This window comes from Neolamprologus brichardi, chromosome 16, assembly GCF_056152115.1.
Source record: "Neolamprologus brichardi isolate AB-2024 chromosome 16, ASM5615211v1, whole genome shotgun sequence".
Lineage (NCBI taxonomy): Eukaryota > Metazoa > Chordata > Actinopteri > Cichliformes > Cichlidae > Neolamprologus > Neolamprologus brichardi.
The window spans coordinates 26,091,594-26,104,175 of record NC_142119.1 but is presented as its reverse complement, the minus strand read 5'-3'; the positions used below and the strand labels follow the sequence as shown (position 1 = coordinate 26,104,175).

The 12,582-nt window shown below is 40.9% G+C and overlaps 1 protein-coding gene across 5 annotated transcripts in view; it reads left to right on the top strand.

Moving 5' to 3' along the window:
* Positions 1 to 12,582, top strand: part of pkp4 (plakophilin 4) — a 95,994-nt gene that overhangs the window by 66,430 nt on the left and 16,982 nt on the right. For all 5 annotated transcript variants that reach the window (XM_087830187.1, XM_087830190.1, XM_087830188.1 and 2 more), the window contains 3 exons: positions 6,968 to 7,138; positions 9,489 to 9,699; positions 10,995 to 11,127. In XM_087830187.1, the coding sequence (XP_087686313.1) occupies positions 6,968 to 7,138; positions 9,489 to 9,699; positions 10,995 to 11,127 (515 nt within the window). The remainder of the gene's footprint in view (positions 1 to 6,967; positions 7,139 to 9,488; positions 9,700 to 10,994; positions 11,128 to 12,582) is intronic.

Here is a 12,582-nt window from a genome sequence, read left to right as displayed (position 1 = left end):
TTGATGTAATGTATTAGCTATCTAAATACTCGCGCTTCAGGTAAATTCTGCAAACTCTGAAAGATTAGTATTGCTTTAAATTTCTGAAGGAGCACGCAGTCCTTTAAGATGAAAACGTTCAGCTGCGTAATAAAACGTATTTTTATTCATTTTGCTTGTAGCGCATCAACCAGATATTTATGATAAAAAATTAACTGGCAAAATAATTTTTAATTGAGCAAAATTGCCTTCGCATCTGTTCGAGCTGAATCACATGGGATAATAACCAAAAAGGCAGAAGTTAATGATGGCAGCTGGGTGTCGACTGTGGAAGTGTAATGAAAGGTCAGTCTTGGCCTTGCTGCTAGCTGTTTCTCGTGACTGCATGCTGCTTCTTTCCTCAGTGGGATGGAACTGTCTTTAAATGTTTTCATTTTGGGTGAATTTGTTGTTTTTCCGGACTTTTATTAAACATCACAGGCCTTTCCACATGCATTTGTATTTATTTATTACACTAGCCTGACTTAGCAGTAGTTCAGAGCTTATCATTGTTACTATGGAAATGTTCTTAAAGTGAGATTGTTTTTTATTACCCAGACTCACTGCACACACAAACACAGATGTTGCTACTTTGACTGATGATGTCTCCAGCAGAGCCAAAGGGTTGTCAGCCTCCTGAGTAGTGTAACAGTAATAGTAGAACAACTTCACTCGTCGGTGTCCACAGCTGTCTGCCTGTGTGTGTGTGTGTCTCGTCAAGGTAGAGTATAAAACTGGCCAACAAACCGAGCTTTCTGTTCCTTCTGCTTTCCTTCATTTCTTTGTCACCTTCTTTGTCCTCCCCCTTACAGTCTTCCTTTTTGTCACAAACACATCATCTGCACTTTGCAGTAATTTTTCACAGGTGTCCGATGAGCCATAGTAGAAGGAAATGGGACGATCACACAATCAGACTCAATTGCAAGGATTTGGCAAACACCATCCAGCAGCCTGAACTTGATGTTGTAGCTCTTGGTGGTTTTTTGTCAATATCTATCAGAAAGTGTTTTTCCTCCCCCCTCCTCCTCTCCTTTTTCTTGGTTCATCACACACTTTTTGGTTCTCTCTGCTGCCTTTTCGTCACACTTCTGTCCACCTTTTTGTGCTTCATTTGTGCCCTTTCTCCTCCCTCCGCTCTTCCGACTACTCATCCACCTGGCTCCCCTCCCTGCGCTGTCACTGGCATGATGTCAGAGCTTCCCTCTGCTGCTGAAAAATGGAAAATGAAGATAAATTGTCCCTAATAATGTGCTCATTACGCTCCATGTCCCTTTCAGAGAGGAAGGAAGAGAAAGGGGGGGAAAATAGCACATCTTAATGTCTGCATTTTCATTTCGCCATCCAGGCTACCGGGGTAGTTTTAGCTGTGGTGCAATCGAATTTTTACCCCTTTAGGAACTTTCATGCGTAATGATTTTCTGATAATCATCCCAGTTTTCTTTGAGGAGTTCCGTTTGTTTAGAGAGGATTCTTGAAATGTATTTTTCTTGAGGGATACATTCAGCTGCATCCATTTAAGTGTTTGTTTCTCCAGGGAAAGCACGCGCCAAGCAGCCACCACCCTTTATCCAGCCTCTGCCAAGTGTAATCTGTTAAAGCCACGGTGAGAGGACTGAGGGGGAGAATTAAATGACTATAACGCAGCAGGAATGTGGGCCATTCATCCTCAATAGACAGCAGTATGTTATTTCTCCCTGACAATTTGCAGATGCCTTTAGAAGTGACTGCAGCCCTTCTATCGGGGGACAGATTAGTCTCTGCTAAGGTTGTTTGAATGTTGCTACTTTCAGGAGTCAGGCTGCTGAGAGGCAGAGATATGCATGAAGGTTCCTGTGCCTGGGAGATTCTCTCCCACTCACTCGGTCACAGCTGTGCCAAAAGCTCTGTTTATGTGGCTAGGCTTTACATGGAATGAGAGGTCTCTGGTGGTCCTAGACAGCCTCATTAACCCTCTTTTCATTCATCCTCTCTTTCCCATCCCCTCCTATACTCTCGGCTGCTTTCTTTTCCCGCCTTTCCTTATGTCTTCCCACCACCTCTTCTCTCTCCATCTCCTCACCCTCTCCTCACCCTCTTCAAACCTTTGAACAAGAGAAGCTGAACTGATTTCCTGCCAAGCTGCGGCTAGTGGTTATTGTGCACACAGCTATGGTGTGAAAGGCCTCTGCACTATTGAGTGCACACAGTGGCAGAATTTTTCTTCTTTACTCTGTTTTACTACTTCCTTCCAACCTTAGTTTATGTCTTTGTTTATATGGCTATGGAGTGGAGAGTCAGAGCTTGGGCGTTTCTTTAGGTTTTAGGGGGTTAAAATGTTTTATAGGAAACACACATAAACAAAACAGAAAAGCTTCTGTAGGTTATGATACATTTTAGTTTTGCCTTATTTCAACCCTCTTTACTTGACAACACTCTGAAGTTTACAAAAAAAAATACTTTCATTAGTGAGGTAAAATCAGTCAAAAACATTCAAATCTTCAATATATAAATGAAGTCCACAGCCTTGTTTAAACCTTTCCATATTTCAAGGATGTTTGCAGCACTCGCCATCATTTAATTTATTACTGCGCAATGGCTAAAAAGCCAGTCGCTAAATTTAATTTAGAGAAAATGTTTTAAAATCTGTCATAACCTTGACAAAAAACTGGGTGCTTTGTCAACACTGTTTTACCCAAAAATGGATTGCACTTGTTGTGATCTCTTCCATAAAATGCTCTTGCTGTCAGAGAGCACTTAGAAGCTAGGACACCATTTTTTTTCCAGCTTTCAGGTCAAGGTCGGACTGATATTTTGGCAGGAAATGCTCATTTACTTGCAATTTAGACTTTGATAGAATTTAATCTGTATTTGTGTGTTTATTTGATTCATTAGGGGAAAAGACCTGCCCACTGAGCCTGGTGATAAGTTGACCTTAAAGTGGAGTTATTCTGCTCAATTCCAGCTCCGTATTTTAGTTTCTGGGTTCTGTGTGATACACGGTTTAAATACATATCTGTATCTATCTAATACTGGGCTTTAGTGCACGCAATCACCCCCCCAACTTTCTTCTTATTGGTTGGCTCTTGTAAACGGGAGGCAAACCACCTGCTGTGCTCACGGGTATAAAACTGTGTGGCTGAGATAACCGTATTAATTACATCCCATGTCTGTGATCTCAAAGATATTCAAGAGTTGGAGAAATTCTCTTAAGCTGAGCCTTAAGAGCAGTCTGAAGCCTAAGCTTTCGGTTCACAAGGATTATTTTCATATATCTTGTTATTTAAAACTTTGGACATTTTAAGCATAGACCATTCTAACTGCACATGTATGACAGAAAATAAGGAAAATCCTTTTTTTAAATCTGTTTTTTTTGTTTGTTTGTTTTACAACTTCTGCTAATATCAGCCAGTAACTTGGACTGCAACCATTATTTCAAAAAAACTACACCATTAAGCTAGTTAGTTGATTCTCTGCATGTTTATTCAGATTGAGGTTACCAGGGTCCCCTAACCAGCTGCCCAATGCCTCATCCTATGCTTGCCTCAGTGCATGTAAAGGCTCTGTGTTTCAGAGGTTAGCCTCAGTCTAGTCTACCATGTACATCTGAAATTTGTACTCGTCTTGCCTCCAGAGTCTCTCTGCTCACAAATGAGGCAAATATGTTTATTTATTAATGTCCTCAGTCTCAAATTGTGACAAGACTCCCTCATTTAGCTGGTTCTGCATGGCAGAGCTCGTGTTTAGCAGCAGTCTGTGCCTGAGCTCATGCAGTTGGAGAGGACCCAAGTGACGTTTGGGGGCTTGTGAAATGTGCAATAAGCAGTAAGTTGCCAACTGTATACTGGCCCACTGGGGTTCACAGCTTAGTGAGCTTCAGTGATGTGAGGTTTAAAACAAACATTACTTAAATGGTGTTTGTTTAGGTTTGTTTGATGAGAGAAAGAGGAGCAAACGCTGTCCTCTACAGTTCATCATACCAGTTTATTTTTAATTGGTCTGTAAAATAAAAAAAAAAAAAGTTTGGACTCTTAACCTATTTTGCGATCTTCAAAATGCGACGGTAAAAGCACGACTATTATTCTGCTTCTTGTTATGTCACAGCAGAATAGCTCAGCTCTGAGTTTAACTTGATTAGGGGATGATTGGGTGAGACATGCTATAATTGTGGTCCATTTTCAGACATTAGCCCTTGGTTATTTTGATAGAAATTTTGCAGCCCATTACCCCCTCCTGTTTAAATTAATAGGGCCCCCTTTTTAATCAGATTATTCATCCATTTTCTTTTCCTTCTTCAGTACAAATTCTACTCAAATGCACTATCCTCTCCTATCGATTGTTTCAGTTAACCATTTTGTGTTTTGGGGAGCAGGGAAATGAATTTGCTTTTTTAAGTTTGAGTTTGTACAGAGTGAGAACAGATGGTGCAGGTGTATATGCTGCCATGCACATTATATTGGAGCCAAAAGTTACTCTTCCAAAGTTGCGTCATAACATTATAACCACAGCAACTTTTGTTGACATCTCATCGTCTCTTTAAAACATAACCAAGAACGCTTTAATCATATTCTTATGTTCCTTGAGAAAATGTCAACATGTCAAGTTTTAACTTCTTTGTGGTTACATATTAAGGTATTACAAAGGCCTTTTAAAAAAATGATTTTTCTTTTATATACTCTCATCCAGTTATGGCAAAAAGAAAGATGACAACATGTATCGACTCTTCTTTTTACACACTGGGACATAATAAAAATGAAAGTCCTAAAACCAGCTTAATATAACCTCCAATGAACTATAAAACGTGGCATATTACACATCGATTTAACAAATCAAGTGTTCTTATGTCTCTTATTACTTCCATAGGTAGGTACATAGTAGCCAGTAGAGGCAGTAGCAGTGCTGCTAATCATATGTTCTCGATTGAGCATCAGAAGTGTGAGTACCTCTGTAAAATTTCAGGTTTTGTCACTTTGTTGGCTGGAGCTCTCAGGTATGTGTGTTAACACATAGCCAAGTAGGGAATACATCAGCAGTGCTCTTAAAGGGGCAATTGATGCTGCCCATAACTCTCAGCAGGGTTTTAAGGTCACTTCCAAACAATTTGAAGTCTACATTGAAAAAGGTTAATCACGAGTGGCAAACATTAAAGACGGTTGCCAATCTTTCCACGAGTGGGCGTCCCAGAAAATTCAACCCAAGGTCACATTTTGCAATGCTTAGAGAAACTGCAAAATAACCCAAGAAGTACATCTCAGACTTTTAACTACCTGAAACCGTGCACAATTAGTAAAGTACAATTTAAAAAAGAAAAACCTCTGCATAAAACAAAAAAAGTATGCGTTGCTTTTCTCTTTAAAAAGAACACGGCAGCACAGCTTAGCTTTTCAAAGTTGCAGCTAAACGAACCACAAGACAAGATGGTTGGCCATAATGCATGGCACCACATTTAGCAAAAAAAAAAAAAAAAAAACCCAAACAAAACATTACCACAAACATCTTGCACCAACAGTGAAGCACGGGGGTGGATGCTGATGGTTTGGGTTTGTTTTGCAGCTGCAGGACCTGTGTGCTTTGCAGTCTTTGAGTTGACCATGAACTCCTCAAAGTTTCAACGTGTTCTAGAAACAAATGTGAGGCTATTTGTCCAACAAATACTTCAGCCTGAGTGAGACACTGTGGCTGGACCGTAAGATAGCTGAAAAGAAGAGTGGGCCAAAATTCATCCATAGCTGCTGACTAATGGGATGCTTTTAGTTTTTCACACATTGCTTCTGCATTTTGGCATCATTTATATTAATAATGGCACTGACTAACTTGTCTAACTTGCTATTACTTTTTTAAGACCTGGTCAAGGACTGATTATGTCCTGATAGGTAAAATCTTACAAGTGACAGAGAGTGTGCGAGTGTGCGATCTCATCTGCCTACCATGTGACACAATGTCAGTTTGTCAGATTGTTGGCCATGACTGCACGACCTCGCTCACGTTTGTTTTTGTTGGAAGTTTAGGCATTCCAAGGTTGGTAGAGTGAGACATAATAGCCGTGTTTCCCTTTATATGGAAAGACCCAGTGCAGTGTGATGTTTCCTCATTCTGCTCTTGTTGTTTTACATCTGACCCGAGTCTGAGTCAGACAGAAATTGATGCTCGACTATGCCAGCATTTCCTGTTAAAGTGACCTTTGTGAAAGGAATTTTTAATTAGACAATGGTTTCCTTTTCTCACCCCCATCAGGAGAGCTTTTTGCTGATTATAGCATTTGTTTGTTTGTTATGTGAAACACTCTGTTGTTAATGGACTGACTGGTTTGCAGTGTCACTTCGGTATCTGCTCAGTTCACTTCAGTGACTCATTTTAGTCATTTCAACCAATATTTAGCATTTGCTTGTGCCTAGTTCCTGTTCAAAAAAGAAGCAGATGTGGGGTTTTTCCCTAACTCATGTTTTGTTTTGTGTTTTTGTTTCATTTTTCATTTTTCATACTTTACTGACAGTCATATTTGTGTGAACTGAATTATTTCTTCAGCATGTGCAGTGCTTTCTATTCATTTTGATCAAGTTTGAAAATTGATTTAACCTGATACATAAGATGAACATCATGTCTGCTTTTGTTTTTGTCAAAACTGCATTATTGTTGTAAAGCGATGCAGTGTCCCTTTTGTAAATCAGTGAACCGCACACAACAATGACATTAAGTTTGACAACAAAAGAAGACATGTTGTTTTCTGAGATTGATTATCCAAGTCTACCAAGTATCAGGTGACTTAAGTGACCTAAATACCGTCGTTTGGGGTGATACAAGCACTCTTGCGGTTTCTTTTTGCAGCCACGATGTTTTCCACTGATGTTTTTAACATGCTGGCACAGTTATCCTGTAAGAATCATGAAAACATGGCCGGAAAGTCGCTGTCTTGGTCTATAATATTTTGAAAAGACACAGACACTAAATTCTTCCCATTTATATTAATTTGCAGGAATACGGAGCTCTTACACCAGTCAGCACAGCCAGCTGGCCCCGGACTTAAGGTCAACCATCTCCCCAGACCGCCACATTGCACCAATCTATGAGGATCGGACGTACAAGGGCCCGTTGTATCGCAGTCCCAGCCACACCCACCAGAGCACGCTCTACAGGAGCACATCAGGTTGGCCCCACATTATTATTAACTTTGGACATTGTTACTAATAATAGTTAGTAACAGTCTCCCTATGATACTAAAATTATGCGTTTCCCTCTCACAAGTAAGAATTTTGCTGCCAGATTGTTGGAAGAACCTGAGTTTAGTGTCAACAAAAGTGCAAAGCATCACCTACGCTAACGACTGCTATGAAATACTTGCTGTGGAGCCATTTTTTAAAAGTCAGAAAATGCTTTTCCTGTCAGTGAGTAAGTTGAGGTGGCACAATTGTATGTATGCAGCTGGTTACAGATGAATCTAGCCAGCTGAGATGGGTTAAAAAGAGAAAGCTTGAGAGAGGAGGACATCGTATACCGAGGTAATGTTTTTCTTGATGCTACGCGTCCCCTGCCACTCAGTGACAGTGTGGCACAGATAGAAGCTGGGAACCCCTGCAGTACCTTACAAACAACACAGTTTTTGATTTGAGTGTGTTTGTGTGCGACAGATCAAATCTACTAGAAACTCCATTTACCATCTTCTTTGCTTGTGCTGTATCTTCGTGCGGTAGAGCCAGGTCAGGATGAGCACAGAATTTTTATTCTATACATCCTCACATCAGAAGTGCCTTCTTCCTGTTATGTAGTTTCTTTGACTTTAAGTGTGTCAAAGTCTTTGCCATTTAATCCAGGTGTCTTGGACTCTTTCCCATATCCCCCATGGAGGACTATCGCTGTCCATGTGGGGGTTGGACATCTTTCTGTCTGCCCTTTAGCGCACAGTATGTTATGTCTTTCTTTCTTGCTTTTCTCTCTTGATTTCTACTTTTCGTTCTCTCTTCCGCTGCCTCCATTTCCATCCTCCCTCCACTGTCAGACAGAAATGGGTGAGACATGAGTTAATGGGCAGGTTCTGATATGTCATCCTGCCACAAAGGAGTCCATTACCCATGTGTCACATTGAGAATGAGAAGAAGGATGAAGGGGACAGCTTGGTTAGCCACATCCACAGCCTGTGCTCTTCCAGCTGTCCTGATGTTAGTATTTTCCGCTCATCATCTCTCCTGCCTCGGATACGCATGTTTAATTCCCATGACGTACACTCGCACTCCATTCAGGCTTCTCCTCGGCGCATCGGAGATCTGCTTAGACCGATAAGTTCACTAATAAATGCTATTGGTGGTATGAAGAAGCCCCACAGACAAGCCACTGTAATGTGTTTATTCCAGCTATACTAAGAAAAGGCAAGTGGGATAGAGCTGGAGGGGGTGTTCAATATGGGGGCTTTGTGAGCGCTATCTCATTAGAAAAATCCAATTTGATCCCACAGTTTTCTTTGTTATGTTGTGAAATGAAATTTCAATGGGCCATTTCCCCCTATCGGCTTTCCATGCATTTTTGGGGGCTTTTTCTGTTGGCAGGCAGTGTACTTTTTTGTGAAAGCGGGAGCAATGGAAGTATCGATCTTTTTCTGAGAAGGTGAGAAATGGAATCCAAATAGTTCTTGTAAAATTGCAAAGCTGCAGTATGTTGTTTATAATTTGTCTTCCAATGTCTTTGGCTGTGTAAGGTTACATTTTGGGAGATAACCATGTTGCGCGGTAGAGCTGCTGCCCAACATAGTGCAGTGATGCGCGAAATTGTGTTTTTGGAGTAACCCCACCAGTTGACGTCTTGGCTGCTGGTAGGAGGGAGTTTGAGCACGCTCGTGCCAAGTTCTGTTGGATGGAGGATAGATTTCTGACCGGCGCAGCAGTCACGCTGCCTCGTATCACGTGGCTCCGGTGAGAAGGAGGGCTGAATCCAAGCAGCTTGTTTATGCCGTTCTGTTTGTGACCCATTGTGTTAAAAAACTAGGTCATAATACCATTCGGTGCAAATGAAAAGAGGAAAGATGACTGAAGGGAGGTGTTCTCAGGCTGACTTCTTTTCTCCATCTTTTGGAGCGCGCCTTGGTTTACCAAATTCTGTCTGCTTTGTTTGGCAAACTTAGCCTGAGCATAGGATGTCTCAGAGGAGCAAGAAGGCGGTGAAGAAAGGATTTGTGGATCACCAAGCAAGTTGAGTCCTCCTGTCCTCTTTGAAAACCAGCAGGATCCTCTGGCTAACACAAGCTTGTAAAAGCAACAAGAAGTAAAGAGTTCTGCTTTGTGCTACCATGGGAGCTGTGTTTTATCCTCATCATTAATCTGTTCCAGATTTGAGAATTTGCTGAGCTTGTCAGAACAGCAGCATGTCTGTATTTCCAGCTTTGTTTGAAGATGTATGCCTATGGTGGGGAAAGCTGGAAGTTTAGCTGACGACGTCTAGACGCCGCTAAGATGTTTTTGTGTTTTTGGTCTTGTGTTTAATCTGAATGATTTGGATTTATCCCTTAGGTGTGGGCAGTCTGCAAAGGTCGTCTAGCCAGCGAAGTGCCATGACCTACCAAAGAAACAATTATACTCTTAACACATCAGCCACCTATGCTGATCCCTATCGCTCAGCACAGTACCGGCCTTCCGATCCCAATTACACCCGCCAGGCTGTTGTCGTGGATGATGGTGCCGCCCGCTCTCCTTCCATAGACAGCATTCAGAAGGATCCGAGGTAAGCTCGACACACATTTCACTCTATTTCTATGCTTCTGTTTCCCTAAACTTATTCTGTGGTTAGTAACCAGTGTAGTGTAACATAAACCAGTAATCCAGGGGGACTACTTTTGCTTACAAGGCAGTCCTGTTCTGCTGGGTCAACACTGGTGTCCTCTTACTATTCAAACAGTGAACCTCCTGGGTAGACACGCACACACAGCTCTGGCCGTTAAGCTGGCTCAACTATGCCTGGCCACTTAACAAAAGATTCTCACATGTGCTGAAGTGCTGTGTCTGCTCTTGTCGTGTAAGCGTAGAGAGTGGATTGACATTTGCAGTGACCCTGCTCATTGGGAAATTTGTTTACACTTGTTTATGCTGCTGTCTAAGTATTTAAAGTGAGTGCACAACGCTTATTTTATGTGACACCGGCCCATTCTGGAATGGCGTCAGACTCAAAATTCCTCTAGAATTTTTTTTTAACATTGCTCCTGTCTAGGAAAGACTTATTAGTTTAGTCAAAGGCCACAAATTTAGTTCTAGCAGTCTGGGATTGTGATGTGCATAATTCAGTCAGTGTGTCAAAGGTATTTCTCTTACAACTTAAGCCCCTTTCACTCTTTGCCTCCTTTCCATTAACCACTTTTCCCTAGATGTCTTAACAGGCAATTTCACTAGGTTGAATCTATTAACATTCATGTATCGCTTTCAGCGAGGCAAAAATTTGACCTGTGTGCATTCACATTAACGGATGAGCATGCACAAGATTATAATGTACTCATGCACAATCTTCCTCATATGGGAAGTAGTGGCTCTATCAGTGCTGGTGTATATTTCTAAATGAAGAGTCTGAATTAGGGATAATAATTAGCATGAGAGCAGTTAAATGTTGTTGTCCTCGGTAGTCAGAACCAGAAGTGCGGGTCGATTAAAGTACTTATTGGTATTTTGTTATTGTGCAACACTAATTCAGACAACTTTGATCCAATATGGATATAAACTACAAATTGACTGGTTGGCAGAGGTCTACAATCACAAAACATTTTGTCTAATTTTAAGTTTGAAAAATCCATTATTAGTATCTTAAAAAAAGAAATTTAGATACAATGCATTCCTTTGTTCTTTCTTTAATGTGCTACATGCACAAACACAATAATCTAAGTGTGACCCAACTGGACCTGGTGCAAATGTAATTTCTTGGCTTTATCAGCCTGTCCTTTGGTGCTGAAGAATTAATTTTTAGGAAAAAGGCAACCTTCTTCCAGTCGCTGCCGTCATGCTGATGCCTTTTCACCCCACGTGTACTTTTAGAGAGTTCGCGTGGCGTGACCCAGAGCTAACAGAGGTGATTCACATGCTGCAGCACCACTTCCCATCAGTGCAGGCCAATGCAGCTGCCTACCTGCAACACCTGTGCTTTGGTGATAATCGAGTCAAGAATGAGGTAGGTGTTCTACCACTAATCCCTTACACTCTTATTACAGTGAGTTATTTCAACTTATGTTATTCAAAAATGTTTGTTAGTTTATTGGGCCTGCCCAGATTTTGGAGATGTGCATATACTTTACCAAAAACTCTTAATGTCTGGCAGATGAGAAGAGCAAAGCCAGCGACAGTCAAAGTGAAAACTGGCTTTTTAACTACAGTTTTGTGGTATGACTATAGCAGTAACTTTGAGCTCTGAGTTAGCCTGTATAAATCACCCATCCATCCATCTGCTCTATGACAACTGAGATTGGTTGGAAACTATCCCAGTTGTCCTAGGGGGGGCGGCAGGGAACACCCTGGACAGGTTGCCAATTTGTTGCTGAGCTAACACATGCAAACACGCAGCTATCCATGCTTATAATAACACTTAAGATCAATTTGGAATCACCAGTTAATGAAACCCTACTAACTGCATGTCTTTGGACTGTGGGAGGAACCTGCAATACCTGAAGAGAACTCACACAGACGAAAGGATATACACAAATCAGCCATTTTATTACTGGTGCAATGGCTACACCTAGTTATTCCATGAATATTGAATGTTGTCTCTATGTCTGAAAAACTGTGAAATGCAACTGCTGTAGTTTTTGTACAATCATCTCCTTCAGCTGTGATCTATCTTATATGTCACTACTTTACTAGAAGGTAAAACCTATCAGCATGGGTTATCTCATACGAGCTTGTGGATTATAGAGAGGTATTTTTTTTTTTTAATGCGTGTTCCAAGAGTTTCACAATTACTTTTCTGAGCTAGTGTCATCTTAACAAGCAGAACTGATGACTGGAGCTGTGAAAATGGAATTTAGGTCTGGAAGTGTGAGGCGGTCAGACAGTCAGGTGGTCACTTTGACACAGACAAAAGAAATTATTTGTAACTAGCAGATGTATTATTTGGTCAATTCAACTCGTCGAGCTGAAAAGGTTTAGAGCTACCAAAGAGTCACAAGAATGTGAACATAGTCACAATCACACTGCTCTTACACATCAGAAGCAAGTCTATTTAAAGAAAAAAACATCCACAGCTTACAGCAACAGTTAGAAAAATAAATAAATCCAAAGAGACATCTGCTCTGGATTTGTCCTTTCAGACATTAGCATAATGGTGATTTTGACATATAAAGACTAAGATAAGTTATGAAGACGGTATATTTTAGATACTGTTTTTCTTGGATGCCGTATGACAGAAAAACGTGATTGATATTACAAAGCGAAAAGCAGGGAGCTTTTTTTCAGAGTACACATTGTTCTGTTCTCCAGAAGGAAATGTAAATCCAGTTTTCTTTTAGTCTACCATCTCCTGTGGTTAAGACTTTTTCCATGGTCATATATTAGCATTTCTTTTCAAAATAATTTGTTTGGTATGAATAAATTCCCTGTGCGTAGATTCTCTTGTCACATGAATAAATGCATG